The sequence below is a fragment of the Papio anubis genome, chromosome 4 (genome assembly GCF_008728515.1).
Source record: "Papio anubis isolate 15944 chromosome 4, Panubis1.0, whole genome shotgun sequence".
Taxonomy (NCBI): domain Eukaryota; kingdom Metazoa; phylum Chordata; class Mammalia; order Primates; family Cercopithecidae; genus Papio; species Papio anubis.
Genome location: NC_044979.1, coordinates 88067631 through 88092369, shown reverse-complemented (window position 1 = coordinate 88092369; position 24739 = coordinate 88067631). Strand labels below are relative to the sequence as shown.

At 37.7% G+C, this 24739-nt stretch overlaps 1 protein-coding gene and 1 long non-coding RNA gene across 16 annotated transcripts in view; one reads left to right on the top strand and one right to left on the bottom strand.

The window, feature by feature from the left end:
- Positions 1–1272: 1272 nt before the first annotated feature.
- Positions 1273–18998, bottom strand: LOC103883008. Of its 5 annotated transcripts, XR_645035.3 has the most exons (6): positions 18907–18998; positions 14928–15120; positions 14507–14628; positions 12380–12538; positions 5500–5758; positions 1273–2138 (listed from the first exon to the last, which is right to left on the bottom strand). It is a non-coding gene; the product is annotated as an uncharacterized LOC103883008 (long non-coding RNA). The 5 variants fall into 5 exon arrangements; XR_002521037.2 differs by having other exon boundaries at positions 12380–14628; positions 18300–18998; XR_002521036.2 differs by having other exon boundaries at positions 12380–14628.
- A 59-nt stretch (positions 18999–19057) lies between these two features.
- Positions 19058–24739, top strand: part of SNX13 (sorting nexin 13) — a 160055-nt gene continuing 154373 nt past the window's right edge. For 6 of the 11 annotated variants that reach the window (XR_002521035.2, XR_645034.2, XR_002521033.2 and 3 more), the window contains exon 1: positions 19059–19287. Coding sequence is in view for 5 of the 11 variants with exons in the window: in XM_017956876.3 (XP_017812365.1) it covers positions 19276–19287 (12 nt within the window). In the remaining 6 variants the exon portion in view is untranslated. Of the gene's footprint in view, positions 19288–24739 lie in introns of all 11 variants that reach the window. The other 5 variants (XM_003896239.4, XM_009203290.3, XM_009203292.4 and 2 more) reach the window with 4 other exon arrangements.

Here is a 24739-nt window from a genome sequence, read left to right as displayed (position 1 = left end):
CGGCCAGCTTTTATTTCTTCTTCTTCTTCTTTTTTTGGTGATGGAGTCTCATTCTGTCACTGAGGCTGGAGCGCAGTGGCATGATCTTGGCTCACTGCAACCTCTACCTCCTGGGTTCAAGCAATTCTCTTGCCTCAGCCTCCCAAGTATCTGGGACTACAGGCGCATGCCACAACAGCAGGCTAATTTTTTGTGTTTTAGTAGAGATGGGGTTTCACCGTGTTGCCCAGGCTGGTCTCAAACTCCTGAGCTCAGGCAATCTGCCCACGTTGGCCTCCCAAAGTGCTAGGATTATAGTCGTGAGCCACTGCACCTGGCCTGGCCTAGCTTTTCTTTATTTGGAGTTTCCCTATGTATTCTTGCATGTTTACTTTTCCACATGAATCTTAGCATTAATCTATCTTCATCAAATAACAACAACAACTTCAGAGTATCTTTATTGGGATCACATTTAATTTATATATTAAATTAAAGGGAATTTATATCTTTATAATATCGAGTTTTCTTTCCCAAAGAGAAAGGATGTATTTCCATTACTTCAGGCCTACTTTCTGAATTTGAGTATTTTAAGGTTTTTCTTACATAGGTTTTGCACAGTTTTTGTTGATTTATTTCTAAATATTTCTTTCTGCCCTTATTTTAAACATTTGCTTCTTTAATTATATATTTTTAATATCTGCTACCTTATTAAATGTTTTTTCTTACTTGTGTTAGTCTTAGCATTGATTATCTTCTGTGTTTTCGGTATACCAGTGTATCATATGTCATTACATACAGTTTTACTCTGTTTTCTAATTTTTTTATTTTTAGTTTTAGTTTTTAAGAAATAGGATCTTCCTGTGTTTTTCAGCCTGGCCTCAAACTCCTGGGCTCAAGCCCTCCTCCCACCTCAGCCTCCCAAGTAGCTAGGACTTCAGTTGCCAGGTATGCACTACTGCACTGGGTTCTTTCTTTTCAAATTCTTACAATGCTGCTTATTTTCCCTTGTATGCTTTCACCAGCTAATAGCTTTGGTCTAAGTTTAGTAGTAGTGGAGCTGATAGGTATCCTTACCTTGTTCCTGACTTTGGCGGGCATGTTTCCATCATGTCTCTATATATCCATCATGTCATAGCATGTATATCAATTTGTACAGCTTTTAAAACATATCTAGCCCTATGTGCAGAGTGGGGCCCGAGAATTTGTTTTCTAAAAAGCTTCAGAACTGATTCTAATGTAAACTCTCAAGAATGTATTCTATAACAATATAAGGTATAAATAAGTAAAATAATCAACTGTGCAAACATTTATTTAGTTACATTTTGTATAGGATCTGGAGATACAAAGATAGGCTCTTTACTTTGAGAAGCTCGATGTAGTAAAGACATACAAAATAATGACTGCATACAATATAATTATTACAGAATAGAAAGTGTTGCATCACTAGCATATTTGCGAAAACTTATTCTTTAGAGAGTTCACAAAAAAATTTACTTTTAAGTTTTATAAAACTGTGTCCTATAAAACTATTTATTAGTCTCTGGTTTTTAAAATAATTCAAAATTGGCATTCATCAACAGTTACTGCCTAAAAATTATGATTCTAAATTTTCTGCTGTGTCCTCTCTTTGAGACATGTGTTACTTTCAAACTGTAACTGCATCAGTTACGGCAAGCAGTCACATTCATTTTGGGGTTTTCATAATTATTTTATAATCAAAGTTCAATCAGTTGTCTATTAAACAAAGTTATGCAAATAAAAATTCTGAAAGTAAAAGAATTATCTTACTTTTGTTAAAGGAGTTATACTAATACTTTAAATGTTTTGTACCTACCACAAACCTACTCTGAGACCCATCTTTTTCCTCAGTGCCTATTGACTTCTGTTCTTTTTAATTTCTCAGCAGGTTTCACATTTGGAAGAGGGTAGAAAAAGTGGTCCTCATGTTTGGGATGGGGGTAGACATTTTGAAAAAAGAGGTGATAGGATTTTTAACATAAAATGGGCTATAGAATTTTAAAAATCAAACATAGTAGGGTAAACTTTTGGCCTCCTTTGTACTTCAGCTTACACTGGTGCAGCATTTGGGTCTCATTCTCTTGCCTTGCAGGCTCTTTTTCTGCCTGTTGGGTCTGATGTACCTTTAGTTTAGGAGTTACCTGTGAATCAGAAAAGGTAGAGGTGTCATTATAAGGTATGAGGAGAGAAAGCACAAAAGTGGATGCTTAGGATTAATTTTAGATGCTGTATTTCCGGAGAGACTAGTAGAGAAGATTTCAGATTTTTTTTTTTTTTTTGGTCATGTGCTGACCCTGATTTATTAAAATAGAATAGAAGAAGGGACACAGGGCAGATGCTCTTTTCAGAAACAATGGTTATTTATTTGGCTAGGTTAGTATTTTGCAGGAACATAAGCTTGTAATTGAGAAATAGGTAGAAGTAACTCGGTAGAGGACAATCTATCAAGCCTCTGGCAGAAATCCTGTCAGCTATGAAAGATGTCACATTATTGTCCATGTTCTTGAAGTGGCAATATTAGTGGCCAGGTTTATTGGTGTTTTACATTTACTTTCAGTTTTTTATATGTGAGGGGAAAGCTTGTGCAGATATCTAAGTAGCATGTATGAAGTAGAAAATGGTTTTCGGTCATTACTTTTCTAAAATATAACATTAACTTCCTAAGCATTTGGAATGCTGTTCATAATTTCTTTTTTTGGCAGTTTTTCTACACTTCATGGAGTAAGTGTATTAAGCATATCAATGAACTGTGTATATCATCTGTTTGCAATTTCCTTTCTGGCAGTATAAGGGTGAAAACCTTCTAACTCGGTATTAGTATTATCCATGGGTGAGAGTGTGGTGTTTTATATACTCCTTAGTATCTATAAAGTCTTTGGTGTGAGGAATGAGGAATTGCCACATGGGTCTGTTGGTTATTTATTTTGTGTTTTAAAACTCTATCTGCATGTCACATAAAATAACAACTTAAATAGTGCCAAACTGTGTCACAGCATGGTTTAGTTCGGGACCAGTTACTACTTTTGACATCAGGGTAAGGTATCTTATGGAGGTAATAAAGAATTTCAGTAAGTAGATAATAAAGAATAATAAGTCACATATTTCTTGTCTCAAACCAGATTTCTTTGCATCTAACTTTTTCTTCTCGGAGCTGAACACAACACCTAAAACCATGTTAATTTGCAGTTCTATTGTAATGAATTCTCATGAAAATCTGAGTTCTGTCATCAGGAACATCCAGGGGTCAATTCATTAATCTTGTACCCAAACCTTTCTTTTAGACACACCCACACACATACACACACTCATGTAAAGGATGGTAAAATATTGTTTCAGTTCAGTGAACAAGGACTTAATAGCTTTCTGTGTCAAGCTTATATATCAACCTATCTGTGCATATGTTTGAATTAATATTATTGCCAATAGCATAAGAGGTATTAATGAAGATGTAGATTCCAAGAATATGAGCTAGCCTTAAAGGTCAGACTAGCCCAACTACCCATTAAATAGGTATAAACTACTGCAGACTTAGAACTAAGGATAGAATTTCTTTCTGTGTATTAATCATTCTCAACTAACAACTTAATGGTTTGTATGATTTAGAGAAGCAACACTAAATTTCAACTAAGTGCACAAATTTAAATGTAGTAAAATTCTTCTTAAAATGGTCCAGTTGGCCAGGCGTGGTGGCTTACGCCTGTAATCCCAGCACTTTGAGAGGCCGAGGTGGGTGGATCACCTGAGGTAGGGAGTTCGAGACCAGCCTGAACAACATGGTGAAACCCTGTCTCTACTAAAAATACAAAATTAGCTGGGCATTGTAGTGTATGCCTGTGGTCCCAGCTACTCGGAAGGCTGAGGCAGGAGAATTGCTTGAATCCAGCAGGTGGAGGCTGTGGTGAGCCGAGATCATGCCATTGTGCTCCAGCCTGGGCAACAAGAGTAAAACTCCGTCTAAAAAAAAAAAAAAAAAAAAAAAAAAAAAAAAGGCCAGCTAATTCCATAGCTTTAGCTCTTAAATTCTCATTACTAGACTTATCCATTAATCTGATATTTTAGTCTGTTTGTATTCTTCTGTAAGCCTTAAACATTGTGTATTTACTTCAACTTTGACAGGATATTTATAATGTTGTCTATTGGCTCCGGTGAGAAAGTGTTTTTATTTTTTATAAAGTTAAATATGCTGCATTTTAATTTTCAATTAAGATTTATTTTCAAAGAACTCACTATATTACTTTATTGTGTGCATTACATTTTAAAGAAGATTTAAATAATTTCTTTTTAGTGCCATAGATAAAATCAATCAAAACTCTCACAGAGGCTGACAAAATATTGCTTCAGTTAGGCGAGCAGAACCTGCACAGCCTTCCGTGTCATGCTTATTCAAGCAATAAATTACTTTCTTAGACAAAAATCATCCTCTGAAATTGCTTTAGCTGTTTCTGAAGTAAAGGTATTGAATGCATAGTATTGGGAACACTTTATTTTGCTTTTACCAAATGCAATTATTTTCCACTTGATAGCTAATATCACAAGAGAAAAAGATAGGTTTCTTATATTTTACTGTTTTCTCATTCACAATAAGTCTAGTTTTAATTTGCCCCCAACAAAGGTTCTTCCCACCCTATAACTTAATTTCATTGTCCTCTTAACCCAGAAGTCTTTGTAAAAGTAATCTTAAAACATCTGAGAAATAGTTACCAAATTTGAGTTTAATGCCTGATGTCATTTCCTTGAAAGTTATTTCTAAAGATAGATAAAAGTCATTTTTTGAAGTTTTGATAAAATACAGATACTGACTCCATATTCACTGTTCATCCTTCTTGAAATTTCATAAATCAAGTGAATAACAAGTGCCTTCCATTTTAGTCTCTCCTGAGAAATATGCTAACAATACCACACATATACAAATAGGTTACTATGTGAAGAAAGTAACTAGGAAGAAATCAAATGAAAATTAAGTGCCTTTGGGACTTAAAACTCCTAGGAAGCTTTGAAATCTAGGTCAAAAACATCAAAGAAAGACTCAAATTCATGCTCAGGTGAATGTAACCACCACTTGATTTGTGTAATACTGAACAAATTCTGACATACAAAGCTATGTATTTAGCTTATTTTGACTCACGTTAACTTTAGTCAGCTTTTGTGGGCATATATTCTTTTTTCAAATCTGAGGAAAGCCAGGAACCCTATTCCCAGAGGGTAAAAATGCACCTAAACAGAAACACACAAATCTTGCATAGAATTTCAGAACGTTTGCAAACGCAATGAAGCCTGCCCACTAAATACACAGGGATTTTTATGAGTCAGGACACTATTGTTGCAAATAAGAGAAAGTCAACTCAAATTATCTTAAGGCAAATATCAATATATTGCCCATATAGCTGGGAAAATAGTAGAATAACTCAATGGCTGCAAGAAGTAATGCCCACAAGAACTGGGTCTGGAGAGTCAGCATTACCAGGATGTACTCTATCTGCTGTTCACTACTGTGGGAATTACCTCTCTTGGCACAGTAATCTCATTTTCTCCTGCTGCAGAGATACCTTCTTCACGTGGTGGAGAACTTAATCTGCCAGAAGATGCAGCTTAACCACCCTAGGAAGAAGTTCCCCTGAGAATCTATGTATCAAACCCAGAGACAAATTCTCTGTTTGATTACGACACTTGATAATCCACTAATCACTGTTGCTCAAATTAATCAAGTCTGAGTTCCATAGTCTCTTCTGTGGCAGAAAGGCAAGAGAGGCGAAGTTTGTAACTAGAAGAAAGAGAATGGAATACCTTAAATACTATAACCAATATCCACAGCTTCCCGTATCAAGTATCTAAGACAACAGAGATGATGGTGAGAAATTACCTTTCTCAACTTTTTTCTGACAACTATTTCAAGTTTCAGCCAAACAAATGTGAGAATGTCAAAGAAGGAAATGAGCTGGCAATTAATAGATAAACTAAGGCAGTGTGAAAGGGATAAAAGAGTGTCAGTGTTGTGCTGATAAATTTGCTCTCTAGGAAAGAAAATACACACACGTATATATTTTTGAAATATACCTTACTAACATGAAGAATAAATGGCACACAATTATTAAAAATGATATAATATTCATGTTATGATTTTCATATAGCCAATTAAACCTCTTCTAATGCTTTTTCTGACTTTTGCTGAATTATCCTCCCTAAATTATGGTTGCAATTAATAAAAAGTGTTCCATAAACATGAGTGTTGGCTGATATTTTCTTTTTTGTTAGCACGTAAATGTCAGAACTTCATTCATTTGTCAATGAACAACTTCATGTGAGCAAATTCTTCGCTAAATTGGATAATTAAGTTTTTGAATACAGGTATACCTTGGAGATATTGTGGGTTCAGTTCCAGACCACAGCAATAGAGCAAGTATCTCAATAAAGCAAGTCACAAAAATTTTTTGGCTTTCTAGTGCATATAGAAGTTATGTTTATATAAAACTGTAATCTATTAAGTATGCAATAGCATTATATCTAAAAAATACACATAATTTAATTTAAAAGTATTTTGCTGCTAAAAATTGCTAACAATCATCTGAGCCTTCAGCCAGTGGTAATCTTTTTGCTGGTGGAGGGTCTTGCCTCAAGGTTGATGGCTGCTGACTGATCAGGCTAGCAGTTGCTGAAGGTTGGGGTAGCTGTAGCAATTTCTGAAAATAAGATAACAATGAAGTTTGCTGCACTGATTGACTCTTCTTTTCATGAAAGATTTCTGTGCAGCATGCAATGTTGTTTGATACTATTTGGCCCACAATAGAACATCTTTCAAAATTGGAATCCTCTCCAACTCGGCTGCTGCTTTATCAACTAATAATATATTATTATATTAATAATAATATTATGTAATATTCTAAATCCTTTGTTGTGATTTCAACAATGTTCACAGCATCTTCACTAGGAGTACATTCCATCTCAAGAAGGCATTTCTTTGGTCATCCATAAGAAGCCATTCCTCATCCACTCAAGTTTGATGATGAGATTGCAGCAATTCAGTCACATCTCCAGACTATATTTCTAATTCTAGTTCTCTTGCTATGTCTTCCACATTTAAAATAACTTCTTCCGCTGGAGTCTTGAACCTCTGTAAGTCATTTATGAGTGTTGGAATCCAGTTCTTCCAAACTCCTACATAAATATTGATAGTTTGGCCTCCTCCCATGAATCACAAATATTTTTAATGACACCTAGCAGGGTGAAACCTTTCCAAAAATTTTCAATTTACTTTGCTCAGATCCATGAGAGAAATCACTAATCCATGGCAGCTACAGCCTTATGAAATGCATTTCTTAAACACTAAGACTTGAAAGTTGAAACAACTCCTTGATTCATGGGCTGCAGAACAGATGTTGGGTTAGCAGGCATGAAAACAACATTTCTCTCCCATACATCTCCATCAGAGCTCTTGGGTGATCAGGTCCATTGTTAATAAGCAGTAATATTTTCAAAGGAATCCCTCTTTCTGAGCAGTAGGTCTCCACTGTGGGCTTAAAATATTCAGTAAACTATGTTGTAAACAGATGTGCTGTTACCCAGGATTTGTTGTTCCATTTCTAGAGCACAGGCAGAGTAGATTTAGTATAATTCTTAAGGTCCTTGGGATTTTCAGAATGACAAATGAGCATGGGTTTCAACTTAAACTCACCAGTTGCATTAGCCTCTAATGAGAGAGTCAGCCTGTCCTTCGAAGCTCTGAAGCCAGGCATTGTCTTCTCTTCTCTAGCTGTAAATATCCTGGATGACATCTTCTGCCAATAGAAAGCTGTTTCATCTACATTGCAAATATATTGTTTAAGATAGCCACTTTCATCAATGATCTTGGCTAGATCTTCTGGATAACTTGCTGCAGCTTCTACATCAGCCCTTGTTGCTTCACCTTGTACTTTCATGTTATAGAGATAGCTTCTTTCTTTAAACCTCCTGAACCAACCTCTGCTAGCTTCAAGCCTTTCTTCTGCAGTTTCTTTACTTCTCTCAACCTTGATAGAATTGAAGAGAGTTAGGGCCTTACTATGCATTAGGCTTTGGCTTAAGAGAATGTTGTAGCTGGGTTGATCTATCCAGACCACTCAAACTTTCTCCATATTAGTAATATGGCAGTTCCACTTTCATATCTTTTATGTGTTCAGTGCAGTAGCACTTTCAATTTCCTTCAAGACCTTTTCTTTGTATCCACAACTGGGCTAACTGTTGGTGCTAGAGGCCTAGCTTTCAGCCTATCTTGGCTTTTGACCTGCATTCCTCACTAAGCTTAATCATTTCTAGCTTTTGATTGAAAGAGACATCTGACTCTTCATTTCACTTGAATATTTAGAGGCCATTATAGTGTTATTAGTTGGTCTAATTTCAATATTCTTGTGTCTCAGGGGATAAAGTGGTCTGAAGAAAGGAAGAGACAGTGAGAAAGACCAGTCAGTGGAACAGTCAGAACACAACATTATTGATTAAATTTGCAGTCTTATATGGATATGGTACATATTGCCCCTCCAAAATTACAATATTTACATCAAAAATCACTGATCACAGACCATCATAACAGATATAATAATAATGAAAAAGTTTGAAATGTGAGAATTACCAAAATGTGAAAATGAAACATGAAGTGAGCACATGTTGGAAAAATGGTGCTGACAAACTTGCTTGATGCAGGGTTGCCACAAACATTCAATTTGTAAAAACCACAATATCTGCAAATTGCAATAAAACAAACTACATATAACAAAAAGGCTGTGCCTATACTTGAAAGATAGTTCTTTGTTTGTGCTATACATCATGTACAGCTAGTCATGACACCTTTATGTGTGTGTTTTCTTTTTTTGAGACAGGGTTTCACTTTGTAGCCCAGGCTGGGGTGCAGTGGCATGATCATGGCTCACTGCAACCTTGAACTCCTGGACTCAGGTGATCCGCCTGCCTCAGCCTCCCAAGTAGGTGCCACCTCCACACATGTGTCACCATGCCTGGCTATTTTCTATTTTATTTTTGTAGAAACAGGATCTCACTATGTTGCCCAGGCTGGTCTCAAACTCCTGGCCTCAAGCAATCCTCCTGCCTTAGCCTCCGAAAGTGCTGTGATTACAGGCGTGAGCCACCACGTCTGGCCTACTATTCATTATTAACATTTTCTCTTGGTCTTAACTCTAAAAAACCAGCAAAGCAATAATTCAAGCCTTAATTTGTCATTTGGCTATTTCTGTTGTGTACATTCTCCCACTATAGCTGGTTTTAAGCTACCGACAGGACATTACTGAACACAAAGATGTGCACTAGTAGCAATTTCTGAAAATAAGATAACAATGAAGTTTGCTGCACTGATTGACTCTTCTTTTCATGAAAGATTTCTGTGCAGCATGCAATGTTGTTTGATACTATTTGGCCCACAATAGAACATCTTTCAAAATCGGAATCCTCTCCAACTACTCTCTTAGTTTCCAGTTTTACCACATCCTTGGATTATATTAGCTATTGGAACTCTCTGGAGAGTTTCTCAGGATGTTCCCTGTTTCTGGTCCGTAACTCTCTTATTCATCCTTATTGCTATTCATCGCTTCCTTGGTTTTCTTTTCTGTGTAACCTGGTTGGAGTAGGGTATTTTTTTTTTTTCTTTTTTAGACAGAGTTTTGCTCTCGTTGTCCAGGCTGGAATGCAATGGCGTGACCTCGGCTCACTGTAACCTCCGCCTCTCGGATTCAAGCAATTCTCCTGCCTCAGCCTCATAAGTAGCTGGGATTACAAGTGTGTGCCACCACGCCCTGCTAATTTTGTATTTTTTTTTAGTAGAGACAGGGTTTCACCATGTTGGTCAGGCTGGTCTTGAACTCCTGACCTGAAGTGATCTACCCACCTCGGCCTCCCAAAGTGCTGGGATTACAGGTGTGAGCCACCACGCCCGGCCAGAGCAGGGTTTTGAGGTCACCCTTTTGACCCAGAAATCTTAATCTCTGTGTGTGTGTGTATGTATGTGTGTGTAGTCTAATCTATAACACCTACGACATGATTTATTAAGGCCATAGTCCTTAGAGGATTGTATATCAATTGGAGATCTACTTAATATCACTTAATTAAAACAGTCCCCTGATCCTGAGGGGTGGGGGGAAAAAGAGGGCAAACATTCCTTAGGTTAGAAACTTTCTATTCTCAGAAAGTAGAGTTAGAGGGTATTTTATTCAGGGCATATATTGCCAGCTGCTGTAACCACCACCCATAATAATAAAAGAATTTGTCACTCATGCAAAGTCCAAAGGTATTTTTTTCCTGATCTAGTAGATGGGTTCTCCTGTGTAGTTCCTTCCAATTTGAGTTTCTTTTATCTCAATCTGTAGCATCCAAGGTCACCTTGGAAGATGGATAGAGGGGAGGATTGCTACACTCCTTTGATTTAAGCTAGTTAGACCACCCTAACCAGATAGGTAGAGCATGTAATCTCTTTCAATATCAATGAGGAAAATGAAATGATGAGGTGAACACATAGCATCGTCATGCTACAGATAGATTTAGAGAGCTATTATGAAATATTGCCTCCTCCCCATAAACCAATGACTCACAGATTAACAACTTTACCCTAAAGACAAACATGAAATTTAGAAACTCAATTATATTTTCACAGTGTAGAGTTTCAGCATTACCACATTTTTTGGCATAACCATAAAGTTCAATGAATTACTCAGAACAGACATGACTGTAAACAAGGTAAAAGCTCTTGTTTATGAAATCAACAATCTTTTATATAGTACTACAACACAATTAAAATCATAATAATATAGAACTTAATTTTAGGGCAATAAATTACATTAAAAAGTAATTCTGTAATTCCTATGTAAGGTTGGGATAGCCAGAAGAACTACTGTTTTTCCATGCAGTTTTAAGCACAGTATATACCAAAGTAATATTTTGTAATATTTTATCTGTGATATTTCTCCCATCAGTTTCCTGTGGTAAATAGAGCAAAGAGTAATATATAAAGATTAAGAAAAAAATGGCTTGTATTTTAATTATATGATCAAAAGATTTAAAGAAAAAGCCAGATCTCATCTATTTTTCTTCCCTTTTTTTTGAGGCTAAATTACATTAGGCAAAAATGTAAAGGGTTTAAATATCTTCTGTGCACCTTCTAACCACTAGATGTTGAGCGATAATTGATGTTCCTGATATGAATTCCATAACCTTATGATCTCTAAATTTGAATAGTTAGCCCATTTAAGATTTAATGAATAAAATAATATGTAAACAAATTAGCATATTCTATGATTCTATAGATGGATTATCTGGTAAATAGCCAATAGGGTACCTCTACCCAGAAGGCAGACATCTCACTTAAAGAAACACAGCTAAAAACATGGATTCCTTCATTCATCCTTCTGCCACTCCTACCAATAAAAACAAACACATCTCATTCAAAGCAGAACATTTAGCTCTCTGTTAGCAACAGCAAGAACACTTCCCCAGCAACAGGAAAACTCGAAAAGGACATCTATTTTTAAAAATAAAATGTGAAGCCCTCAGCATTTTGCTGATTTAGTGAACAAGACAGAATACAAATCTTACCCATCCAGATTAGGTGAACATTCCATAGATTTCAAGAATAAATAGCCGGATTTTATATGCCTTTTATTTGATAATTTGATTTGTTTTTATACACCAGAACTTTTCTTGACATTTTTGCTGATTTTTCTGTTCATTTGCACATATGGCCATTATAAGGTAGGAGGTGTCTCATTTTAAATAGAAAGGTGGTAATTCAAGGAGTTCATTACCATACGCAAAATAGTTCACAGCAGTCTGTGCCACTGCTTGGTAGCAAGGTTTTTGTAAAAAGGTGATGATGCATATATTTGTTGAAGGAAAGTGATAAGAAAATGAACTGCAACTTACTTTCACTAAGTATAACAGTTTTAACACAAAAAGAAACCTTACGAAGCATTTGATCTTGAGCCACAAGGCATTGTCCAATGATTACAATAACAACCCACCATATTAATGTAGACAGTATATTCGTGTTACTCTAATTATATGTTTCAATGTCATTACTTTACAGAAAAGGAAACTGAAGCTCAACAAATGGTGATCTTTCATTTCCAAGGTTTAATTTCATTTAATAGCAAAGGCAAGGCCACAGTGCAAATCTTTCCAGACTTTTATTCTTTTTATTCCACAGCCAATATTGTGGGGCATGTGTGTAACATCTCTTCCATCTAATTGTATGTACATTTATTATAAATAGTTTTCAATTTAAAATTTTCATTCAAAACAAAAAGATCACCATATATGCAAGGGTGAAGGCATGCCAAATTAACTGTGCAAATTAACATATTATCATTTAAAAACAACAGTAATTCTTAGAATAATTTTATTATTTTACCTTAGTTGTTAAAATAGTAAAACAGGAAGCAATATAATGAAAGCCTTTGATTTCACCCTTCTTCTGTAAAAATGAAACTAGCTGAGGTAAGCCTTAAATATAGGCATGTATTAAGCTTCATCTATGAGTACTGATTCCTTTTCTCATTTCCTCCTTTGGCTAAAGGCAAAAACAGGAGTTCAAGGACCCACCACAACATTTACGATTCACATAAAAAATGAAGGACAAAGATGGTTGAAAATTTTTAGTTCTTAAAGTTAGCTCAATTAATATACTTGATACAGTATACACACAATTTTGTATCATACAACTTCACATAACATATATACGTACATATAGATAAGCTTACACATATATATAGTTATGTATAAATGTATCATTTTTTCTTTAAATATTGGCTCTTCTACTAGCTGTGTAAACTTCAGCAAAAAATTTTAACTCTCTGAGCCTCAGTTTACTCATTTGTAAAATGGAAATAATAACAGTTCCTATCTTATAGGATTGCTGTGAAGCACCTAGAACAGCTACTAGTATATGGTAAGACTTTAACAAGTATTAGGTAACTAGGTATTACAGAGAAATCAATTATATATTATTTATCAATATAAATATCTCTGATTCAAGTGAAGTTTATTCAATACAATGATCAGTTGTTTGGGTCTACAGATAAACATATAAAAGCAATTTCGTTATGTACTTCTCTTTTCCTTTATGTTTTAGGGCTATGAAACTATTCTGTATGATACTACAATGGTGGAGACATGACATAATGCATTTGTCAGAACTTGTAGAACTTTGCAGCACAAAGAGTGAAAATGTATGCAAATTACAAATCAAATCATTTAGGAGGTAGGCAAATCTCAGGAAAGAATGCTGACTTTGACAAGAGAATTTAAATGTATCACAAACGTATGAAACAATCTCAATGAAAGGGTTGGGAGAAAAGGTGCTGAACTAAGTGACTTTAGGAATGATTGGTCTATAAGGAATTGGTCTATACTGAAGGAACTGCACATAGGCAATGTACTCTAGCTGATAAATTTGTTTCCCATGGGGGTATGGGTTAACAATTCTGAAATTGCTATATATGTATTTTGAAACTTAACAATTAAGTAAATGGATGGTAGATGTTAGGTGTCAGGTTTCTCACTGTCGAAGTAGAAATTACATACAGATAAGCAAGGGGAAGAGACTAGAATGATCCATCTGATAATGGATTAGAGTTGGATACCAGTATGAATTCATGTTTAGCTTAATATAAATACAAATGATTACATGCTGAAATATTTGTACACAGGTATATATACAAGGGTTAGTATACAAGTAGTTAATTCCTTGCTCTGTCAGCTACCAGGTCTTAAAAGAAATGACACCCAAGCAGCAAATAGCACTTCTTGAGCCTAGATTTTGGTTTCTGACACCATTCTCCAACAAAAGACACCAAGATTTCTGAAACATATGGCGGATTCTAGACCTGGGGCATGATGACCCCAGGGCATGTTATAGTACTAGAAAGTAAGCATGTGCTTAAAAACAAAACTAACCAAACGAAAAACCATACCACATTGATGGGAGTATATTAAAAGGAAATACTAAATTACTAAACCTCTAGTGGCGTCTAAGGGTAGTAAGATCTACTGTAATGATCTTTTTCAAATGTTAAATATAATACATGCAAAATGTCTACCACCAGTGCCTGGCCCATAATAGATACTGAAAAACAGTATCCATAATTAAGAATTAAATGTTTGAAAAGGGCTCTAAATTTTTGTTTTCAAAATGATTGACTGAGGTGTCACTGATGTAGTAATACCTCTTAATTATTTTGTAGACTTTTACAAATTTATAATGCGGTTCTTTCTATTTAGATCTTTGCATTGCAGAGCTAATATTGAAGACATTTGTGTACATTATTATTTTGTTATGGCTGTATTTGTTAGTAAAGCCTCATATTATTTCTGCTTCTGTCTTTCTGTCTTGAGTTGGCTCAAAATTGCCTCAAAAAGTATCATGCAAGAAAAAAGCACATGCTGGGCTAGACTTCAGAGTACTCTTAAATGCTCTGAGATTTCTGCTTACTACTGCCCTATTAAAGCTGTAAAAAGAATGAGGATATCCAACTCTTACCTGTTCTTAGGATGTCTTCTCTGTTGTCAATGCATTATTTCAATACCAATTTGCAGGCTTTGACACCAGTCCTTGTTAATGAGTATATAGTATTTAATGTTCAGTAGAGATGGTAGATGACACTGATAATATTGCATTATGAAGAAACTGGAGTTAATAGAATGCTTTAAGGCATCAAAAGATTAAATGAGATAACTGCTTGCTAGATGCAATTTGCCTAGGAGGTCAAAGGCATACTTTTCCTGTTTCTCAAAAAGCAATTAGAGCCAATTGGTGACAACCTGAATATGTAGAAGAAATTGTTTTTGTTTCAAAATTAAAAAACAGGCAACTTGGATATTCCGAATCTTTGCTTGTAGGTTTAGAAATCACTGGCAGTGGCTTGTTTAAAAACATCTTACACTCGATTTTTGCCTCTTACCTCTTTTTGTCATGCTTTCCTGTGTTAATCAGACAGATTGGACACGGCTGTTGAGGAATCAAACCTTTTGCAGTAATAGTCACAGATGCATCCTCATCACGTGCTTCTTAAAATAGCTTGCTTTGTTTTAATTTCTGATAGCCAAAGAACCACGCATTTCAGATCACCCTGTCCCACGTTTCCTCTGTAACAACTGATAGGAATAGGATGGTTTTAAGACATTGAATCTGTATCAAATTAGGTGCTTTTTTTTTTTTTTAAAAGCCAGTTGTGTCTATAAGCATTCTCTTTTCCAACTATATAACTCCTTAATTTCCATAACTCTTATATAGTATACCTTAATCGCTTTGTTGCTTCCCTTACCAGCAAATTAACTTTGACTCATGCCCAAGATGTATTTAAGAAAGTGAAGGAGGTCAGGTGTGGTGGCTCATGCCTGCAATCCCAGCACTTTCAGAGGTCAAAGCCTGAGGATCCTTGAGGCCAGGAGTCCAGAGACTAGTCTGGCAACATAGACCACATCTCTACAAAAATTAAAAAAAATAGAAGAGAAAAAAGGTGAAGGAAAAGGCATAGCTCACAATTTTGTCATAAAGTTTTCTGTAGCATTCTAGTGGAAGTAACAATTGTCACACACTTTTTTGTTTTTGTTTTTTTTTGAGACGGAGTCTCGCTCTCGCCCAGGCTGGAGTGCAGTGGCGCGATCTCGGCTCACTGCAAGCTCCGCCTCCCAGGTTTATGCCATTCTCCTGCCTCAGCCTCCCGAGTAGCTGGGACTACAGGCGCCCGCCACCACGCCCGGCTAATTTTTTGTATTTGTAGTAGAGAGGGGGTTTCACCGTCTTAGCCAGGATGGTCTCGATCTCCTGACCTCGTGATCTGCCCGCCTCGGCCTCCCAAAGTGCTGGGATTACAGGCGTGAGCCACTGCGCCCAGCCTGTCACACACTTTTAACATTCTAGTGGCAGAAGTGATGTTCCTATTAATTGGAAGAGAACACACAATGGCCAATTTTTAAATAATTTAATCTTTCTTTTTTTTTTTTTTTTTTTTTTTTTTGAGACGGAGTCTCGCTCTGTCGCCCAGGCTGGAGTGCAGTGGCCGGATCTCAGCTCACTGCAAGCTCCGCCTCCCGGGTTCACGCCATTCTCCTGCCTCAGCCTCCCGAGTAGCTGGGACTACAGGCGCCGCCACCTCGCCCGGCTAGTTTTTTGCATTTTTTAGCAGAGACGGGGTTTCACCGTATTAGCCAGGATGGTCTCGATCTTCTGACCTCGTGATCCGCCCGTCTCGGCCTCCCAAAGTGCTGGGATTACAGGCTTGAGCCACCGCGCCCAGCAATAATTTAATCTTTCAACACCAGGGATTTTGTTTTTTAAACAGTTTTAATTAGGTCTTTTCCTTTTGGTGTCTTTTAGGCAATCATTCATCCATTCATTTATTCACTTAAGAAATATTTATTGAGCATTTACTCTGTGCCATCTACTATTCGAGTATTTTAGGTACTAAGGAAACATTCAACAAAATGAAAAAAAAAAATCCCCGATCTTGTGGAGCTAACTTTCTAGTGGAGGGAAGGCAATAGAAAATTAAAACAGAAAATGACGGTGTTAGAAGGTAAGCACTATGAAAAAAACAGAAGCAAGAAAGGGAGGATTCTGGGGAAGGGGCAATATTTTATTTTATTTTATTTTATTTTATTTTTTTTTTTTTTGAGACGGAGTCTCGCTCTGTCGCCCAGGGTGGAGTGCAGTGGCCGGATCTCAGCTCACTGCAAGCTCCACCTCCCAGGTTTACGCCATTCTCCTGCCTCAGCCTCCCGAGTAGCTGGGACTACAGGCGCCCGCTACCTCGCCCGGCTAGTTTTTTGTATTTTTAGTAGAGACGGGGTTTCACCATGTTAGCCAGGATGGTCTCGATCTCCTGACCTTATGATCCGCCCGTCTCGGCCTCCCAAAGTGCTGGAATTACAGGCTTGAGCCACCGCGCCCGGCCATGGGGCAATATTTTAAATGAGATGATTAGGGTAGGCTTCTTTGAAAAAAGATGACTTTTAAGCAAAGATTGGACAGAAGTGGAAGATCTAGCCATGCAGGTATTTGGTGGAAAGATCTTTCCAGATAGAAACTATACACAGTGCAAGGGCCTCAGGGCAAGGAGATGCTTTGGTGTTATAGAAGCAGGGAGCAGGTCTGTGTAGCTGGAACAAAGTGCATAGCAGAAATGAGGTCAGAGGGGTGGAGGTGAGGTAGGACTTGTGAGGCCAGCTAGCATTGAATTTTTAGGTTGCAGAAAAGACTCTGGCTGAGAAAATTAGGAAGCCATTGGAAGAGCTAATACTTTTGGTTTCCTCTTAAGTCTGTAGACAAACTTCTGAATGTTAAAGGCATCTTTATGTCACATCACAGATTGGTTCAAACCTCAAGTGTCAACGCTTAATTTACTACCTTTAAAATAAGTGAAATGACTTGCTTCTAGTAAAAAGATGTAGTGAATAAAACTGAACACTCAAGCCAGACAACTACATTGCAGTTTTAATTCACTAGCTGGTATCTTAAATATTCATGAGCCTCCTTCTCTGTTTTCTTATTTACAGGTTGGAACACTATCTTTTTCCAGGTTCCTTGTTGTCTCTAGTATCTCTTGGTTTCCTTTGATATCCCAGTCCAGGTAGGATTTCCACGCTAATTTTCTATTCGTGGCATAATCTGTCAATATCAGTAACACATTTTATTGTATTGCAGAGGTCAGAATTTTGCTGGTTTAGCAATGTGGAAATGATGTACAAAATGCAGATTAAAACAAAAAGAAAAACTACTTTGCTTCAATTAGTTGAATTGAGCAAAATCAGTTTTTCTTGAATTTTTTGCATGACTGCTTAAACGAACTGTTTTGTTTCCTTGACACAATAGAGATAATACAAGGTTTGTAATGCCCTTATTGTTTTGAGAATATAAGAGTAATGTATTAAGTAAATTTCATTTAGCACAATAGTACTGTTAAATGGAGGGAAAAGATTCTGGTAAAAGGGAAGAAACTCCTGGCTTTAGTTTTCTAAAAAGCTTTTGTACCTCTTGTAAGAATGACATGGAGGTGTTTTTAATGTCAAATCTGAAAATGTACTTTTCAATTTATTTGGAAACTGGTTTCTAATATAAAACAGGGTAGCACACTTTCCCAGCATGTTCAGGTAAACTACTTTCATCACAATTCAGGTAGAAGTGACTGCCTTTAATTCCGTACATCGCAAACCATCTAGTGGTAGATCTAGAATGGCGTCAGTCTCAGGGACTTCTATGCACATTGACTTCTAGAGTTCAATTCCATTTAAGTTGGGACTATTTACAACGACATTTGCTGAAATTTGCTCACCTTGATATACAAACATATTGTATTAAGAAACCAGTAAACCTGTGGAGATAGCAGGTAAAACGTAAAGCCTGTTTTACATTTTTTTAGAGGCGTCTTACTTGTAGCATAACTAAACCTTCATTGTTAGGCAGGTGCTGGCCAATCACATCAGCGACAGTCCTAACTCTGCTAGGATCGGGGTAAAGCCGATAAGCCGTATCATATCTACAACCTGTCTCGGACCCCTGTAAAGAACTCACTGAGGATTGGTAGGGACAAAGGAAAGTTCCTGTCAAAGTTTAAGAGAAAAGGGTCGCGTAGGGAGCTGTTTCAAGAAACACGTAAATCCCAGAAGAAAGCCGAACCCCAACTCTTCGGTCGCCGCGGGGCCAGGGAGACGCGAGAGGGAAGTTTTTCTACAGGAAATCTGTCGCCTTGTCCCCGAGACTAGCAGCAGGGCCATCAGTCGGAAGTGTCGGCCTCTCGCATTCTCTCCCCTCCCCAGGGCCAGCCAACGCTAGTGGGCGGCGGAGGATGCGCCGCCCCAAGGGCGCGCACGTCTGCTCCCAGGAGGTTAGGGCGCTGGGGCCCCTCTGCACTCCCAGTGGTCCCAAGTTGGCCCAGGCACCCTGTCCCGGACTCCTCCAAGCCACCGCCAAGCCGACTATCAACTCCAAGTCGACTGCCGAGCGCCCGCCTCCGCTTTTCCGCGCGCCAGCGCTATGGAGACGGTCACGAGACGCCGGCAGCCCCTGCGCCTGCCAATGGGAGCGCACGTTGCGGCGAGACGCGGACGTCGCTCTTCCAAGATGGCGGCGCGTCCGTCGCAAGCGACCGGGCCAGGGGGAAGCCAGCGAAGCCGAGTAAAGCCGCCGCCCGGGAGAGGACTGAAGGAGCAGTTGCCGCCGTTGGCAGCGGCCCGAGCAGTTTTCGCTGCTGCTACGGCTGTTGCCATGAGGCGAGGCTAGGGAGGACCTCACTTCCCCGGGGTGTAATAATGCTAACTGAGGTAAGCGGCGACGGTGGCCGGTGTTTACCTGTGAAATGGGGAAGGGGCCGGCGCCAGCCCGTCAGAGAACATCATCTCTCCGGAAGGTGGGCCTGACCCTTCGCCGCGGGCTCCAGGGCCCAGGAGCGGCGGGGATCCTACAAGTGCCCCCAGAGTAGGAGCTGTGCTGACTCAACAGTCCCACCACCTCCGGCTGCCCGTGCCTCGCCTTTCGCAGTTGCCACTTGCCACTCGCCCCGGCACTGGTCTCCCTCCTGCTGTCACTCCCTTCTAACTCATCGCTCCTTTTTTCTGTCCCCTTATACGCTACTCTGTGGGAGCGTTGGCCTTTCCACATTACTGCTGGTTCTTGTTATCCTGTGGTTTGCCCGAGGTCTCCTTTCTCCGGTGTCTGAGCTCCAGGGCCCTCCGCCTCCGAGCTCGGTCAGCAACTTGGGGTTGTTGCTCGGCCCGACCCGGTTTGTTTCCCACCGCCTACTTTGACTGCTTCATGAAGTGGACTTTTTATCTCAAGCTGCACTTGTATGGCTCAGTTGTGTCATCCCCTCCCCCACACCCATCACCTTTCGCTTAAATGGTGGTCATCACAAAGTTCAGTTTAGCATCTGCTTCCTTGATTTGCGTGTGGCCCCCTTTTACTCTCTATGGAATAGTTTTTTTACTTGGACCTGAAATGGAAGTAGGGCAACTATGACGAACCAATCAATTTCCCTTTTCTGTGCCTAATGGGCATTGCAAAAAGCCGACTTTTTGAAGAAGTAGAGTTTGCCTTTACTACCAACATTTTAAGGGGAAGAAATAAATTGGTGCAACTAGGTACTTGATCCTGGTTAGCCCAGTTATGTGTTGTAGCATCTGCAGGTGTAGGTGTCACTGAACATAAAATACTGAACCTTGTGATTTGATGAAACACCTTTTTCGAAGCCGTTCACTTTAAGTACTGTGAGGATCCTGAGGTGAGGAACTGACTGGATTGGGCATTTTTATGGGCTGAACTGAGAATAGGAAACAATTTTAGTGGGCAGTGGGAAGTATTCCTACATGGTCCAAAAAGGAAATACAAACATTTGTAGGTGAGTGGCTTTTATTTTGTGAAAAGTGATGATAAAGCACGTACTTGCCTGAAATTTCAAGTCCTTGGAACTTGACTAACTTTGAGGAACTTTATACTTTGCTGTTTGTACTTAATCTAAACACAGAGCCTGGCATATGATAAATACTTATTGGTTGATTGTAACTCCTACAGAACGTATTTTTAGTTGTTTGAAGTTCGCTTTATATTTTTAAATTCTACAGATTTATCGTTCTTGGAGTTAATTTTATTCTTGGAGATTATGGTTATATCGTAAGTTTGTGTTGTGATTAGCAGTAATAGATTAGAAAAAAACCTGTAAGTAGCAGAAGTTTCATTTTTACCTTAAGTGTGATATTTTGATGGGAACAGTTAACCTTATAATAAGTGTTTAGTGTTGTCTCTAATGTGTAATATTATGTGATATAATCTTTTGATTAAACTTGGCTTATGTTAACATGTTTTAGAATTTTAATATTTTCAAATGAACTACTTCTGTGTCTGCCAGTAAAATGATTTGGAAAGATGGAACTTTCTCAGCTTCTGTATTTTAATGCAATTTTGTGTTTTAGGGAAATATTTTAAACGGTAAATCAATGATAGTATTAAGTAAACTGTACTTTAGTGCTTTTTGTGGGAAAACTGCGTAGCTTTTAAGTGACAGAACCAGGATTCCAACCTTAGCAGTTGCTACCTAGCCCATTCTATTAACTTTTCTAGATTGCCTCGCCAAAGTAAGGCCCAGATTAAATTGTACTAAAGTCTTCTCTATAGTTTTCAGTAGTCGTTTATAGATTAGGAAACTGAAGCACAGAGACTCTTGTGCAAGGTCAATTATTAAATTTTAGTGACAGTTGAAACTGGAATCTCATCTCCTCTCAGTAGAGAGCTCTGACCATTTTGCTCGGTTGCCTCTCAAGTAGTTTTCAGCTCTCTTGACAGATTTGAAAACATGCTGTTGTACTTCCTTGTCTGAATATTGTGAGTAAACTGAAAATGGTTACTTGAAAAAAACTTTCTGCTTTACTTTAGCTTTTTTTCCTTTTCATTTTTTAAACAAGGCTTCTAAGCCTCGTAAACTAGTATTATTTTGAGATATTTTAGATATAAAATTTCACTCAAAATTGGTTACTAAAAAATTAGTGTGAGACTTCCTTTTTATTGCTTCTGGTAGACATTGCTGATTTAGATCAGCAGATTTTAGGAGATGTGATTTAATTCATGTTAGGTCTCAAAATGTGTAGTGATGAGCTGTGCTATGAAAGATTCTCCTGTCTTTATATTAGTCATGCTCAGCAAGCATTTACTGTGCTCAGAAAGTGGTGAATTGTACTATGTGATTGGATTCTTTACATCTCAACACTGAGGTAGGTGATAGCCCCATTAACCAATGATAAAACAGGTTGAGAAGGTTAAAGGAGCTTGCTTAAAGTTGTATAAAGAGTGGATGAGACAGAAATCACATTTAAGTCCTCTTATTCCACATTGTGTGCTTTTTGTGACTCAGTGTGGAATGCATCATTAATTTTCTTTGTAGCTGATAAAATCAGCATACTATTCTTAGTTTTTTTTTTTTAACCAAGGTGAGGATACTAAGTACAGATACATAATGAGAATAGTAATGATAAATGTTCATATGAAACTTTTCAGTTTTGCGTTTTGTCGAAATATATCTTTGTTTTTTATCTTGCTCTGTTGCCCAGGCTGGAGTGCCATGGCGCGATCTTGGCTCACTGCAACCTGCACCTCCCAGATTCAAGCTATTCTCGTGCCTCAGCCTCCCAAGCAAGTGGGTTACAGGCGTGAGCCACCGTGCCAGGCCAAAAATATATCTCTAATTGAAACCTTTCAGAAATGAGAAGCCACACAAGTGATCAACTAAGGACTATTTTAAGTTAAGCTAAAATGGAAAATCACTCAGTTGAGCAAACTAATATGTGCATTGAACTTTGAACCTATGAAATATGATAGATTAATGTAAATTGAAAGTATAGCCCCCATATAGTTCTCAATGTTAACTTTTTGGCTTCAATTTGTATTATTTTGTCCTAAATACAATGGAATTATTTAGAAAACTTGCTAGTCATATTTATTTATTTATTTATTTCTTTTTGCATTTTACATACAGGGCTGAGCTGTATGTAATGTCTAGCTAGATTTTATTATTATTATTATTATTATTATTATTTTTTTTTTTTTTTGAGACGGAGTCTCGCTCTGTCGCCCAGGCTGGAGTGCAGTGGCGCGATCTCGGCTCACTGCAAGCTCCGCCTCCCGGGTTCACGCCATTCTCCTGCCTCAGCCTCCCGAGTAGCTGGGACTACAGGCGCCCACAACCGCGCCCGGCTAATTTTTTGTATTTTTAGTAGAGACGGGGTTTCACCGTGGTCTCGATCTCCTGACCTTGTGATCCGCCCGCCTCCGCCTCCCAAAGTGCTGGGATTACAGGCGTGAGCCACCGCGCCCGGCCTTATTATTTTTTTTTAATGTTAGATTTTTTTCTCCTTCTGTTGTCCTTGCTCCTGTTAGGGCTTCCTACTCCTAATGTGACTCCTACTATACTTGGCAAAAAATTTGTTATAGTGTATATGAAATTTATTTAATACTCACTCCACTCTCCCTCTATCCCTTCTTTTCTTATCTTTTTTTTCCTAACAGTAAACTTCATATATCAAAATTAGGGCATGGGATGTTTGTTTACCTGATAATTTGTTTTAATTAATTTGAGTTTTCACAACATTAGAAGATAATGAAATATTTATCAGTGAATTTTCATTAAACACACTTTGAAACTTTTCTTGATAATTCAGGAGCAATTAGGATTATAATTCTGAGCATTTATTATTACAGAAAACTAAAGGTAAGAAATGTGGGAAAATGTGCTGAATACTTTCCAGTGTTGTGGCATACTTTGGAGGTTGTTTTTGCATAAAAACCAGTTATCAACCTGTTGTCACTTGTCCTGTGTTTTAAAAAATAATAAAAAGTGTAGTTATTTAAAGTTGTTAGTTGTTTGTAAATGTGGATCATTAAGTGACTATTAAGTAATAATAGTTTCTATTTGTGTTGTTACTTCCATCCAGATTTGTTGAATTTTCAATATTAACACTGATTCTCAGAGTTAACAGATCTGATACAAATGGGAAAAGGCATAAACTGCAACACTTTGATAGGTTCTAGGTTAGTAGTTGTTAAAGAAGTAAAAGGTTTTGTAGTTGAAATAAATTTGGAGGATATTTGCCTAAAGAAAGTTAATAGGTTTCTTCTCTGGAGGACTTCCCATAGCTTTTGATAGGTGATTTATTTTCAAAGAAGATGATAGAATTTACAGCATATTGCAAAGTCATTTAACCATGGAGATGAATATACTTTCCTGTATTTCACTTAGGGAAAGCCTGAGTGATGAGTTATGTATCAAGAAAGGCTCCCTGAACATCCAGGGGTCCTTTTGAACACACACATGCACATACATCCACTCTCACACACAGCTGTCTTGCCCGTAAGTGCTTAGTAAAATATTGTGACTTGGTTTTGTTGATTAATATATTTGTAATAGAAATGCTCTTGGGGTAGATTAATCCTTAAGCTATATAAGCTATTTCTTTAATTATTAATGATATTGCAAGAGCTACTAACCAAATCCAGAAGACCATAGGTCCACTGGCATTCAGAGGGTGTTAAGAGGTAGGAAAGGGAATTTATAATGGGAGTGGCAAAACATCAGTGTCTAAAATGAATTTGGCTTGCCCCTCTACACACAGCCTTACTTGGCATCTTTTGACAAACCAAGAAGAATATTGATAAACATTCTTAAAGAATTTTTTCTTTTTTAATATTATTTTAATTGACAGTCATATTTTTATACATTTATGGGGTACAGGGTGATATTTTGAAATGTGTGCACAGTGTGGAATTATTAAGTACAGCTGAATAACATATCACCTTGATTATTTTCTGTGGTGAGACAATTGAAATTTAGTTATTTAAAATATATAATACATGATTATTGACAGTTGTTTAATCTAAAAATGTCTTCCTTCTATCTATCTGAAACTTGGTACTCTTTGAACAGTATATCCCCATTGCTCCCTGTTCTCCAGGCTCTGGTATCTGTCATTCTGCTGTCTGCTTCTGTGAGTTTGACTTTTTAAGATTCCATGTACAAGTGAGATCATGTGGTGTTTGTCTTCCCATGCTTGGCTTTTTTCACTTAGCATGATGTCCTCCATGTTCATTCATGTTGTAGCAAGTGACAGAATTTCCTTCTCTTTTAAGCTCAATTAGTATTCAATTGTATCTACCACCTTCTCTTCATCTGTTTATCCATTGATGGATGCTTAGGTTGATTCTGTATCTTGGATTTTGTGACTGATGCTGCAG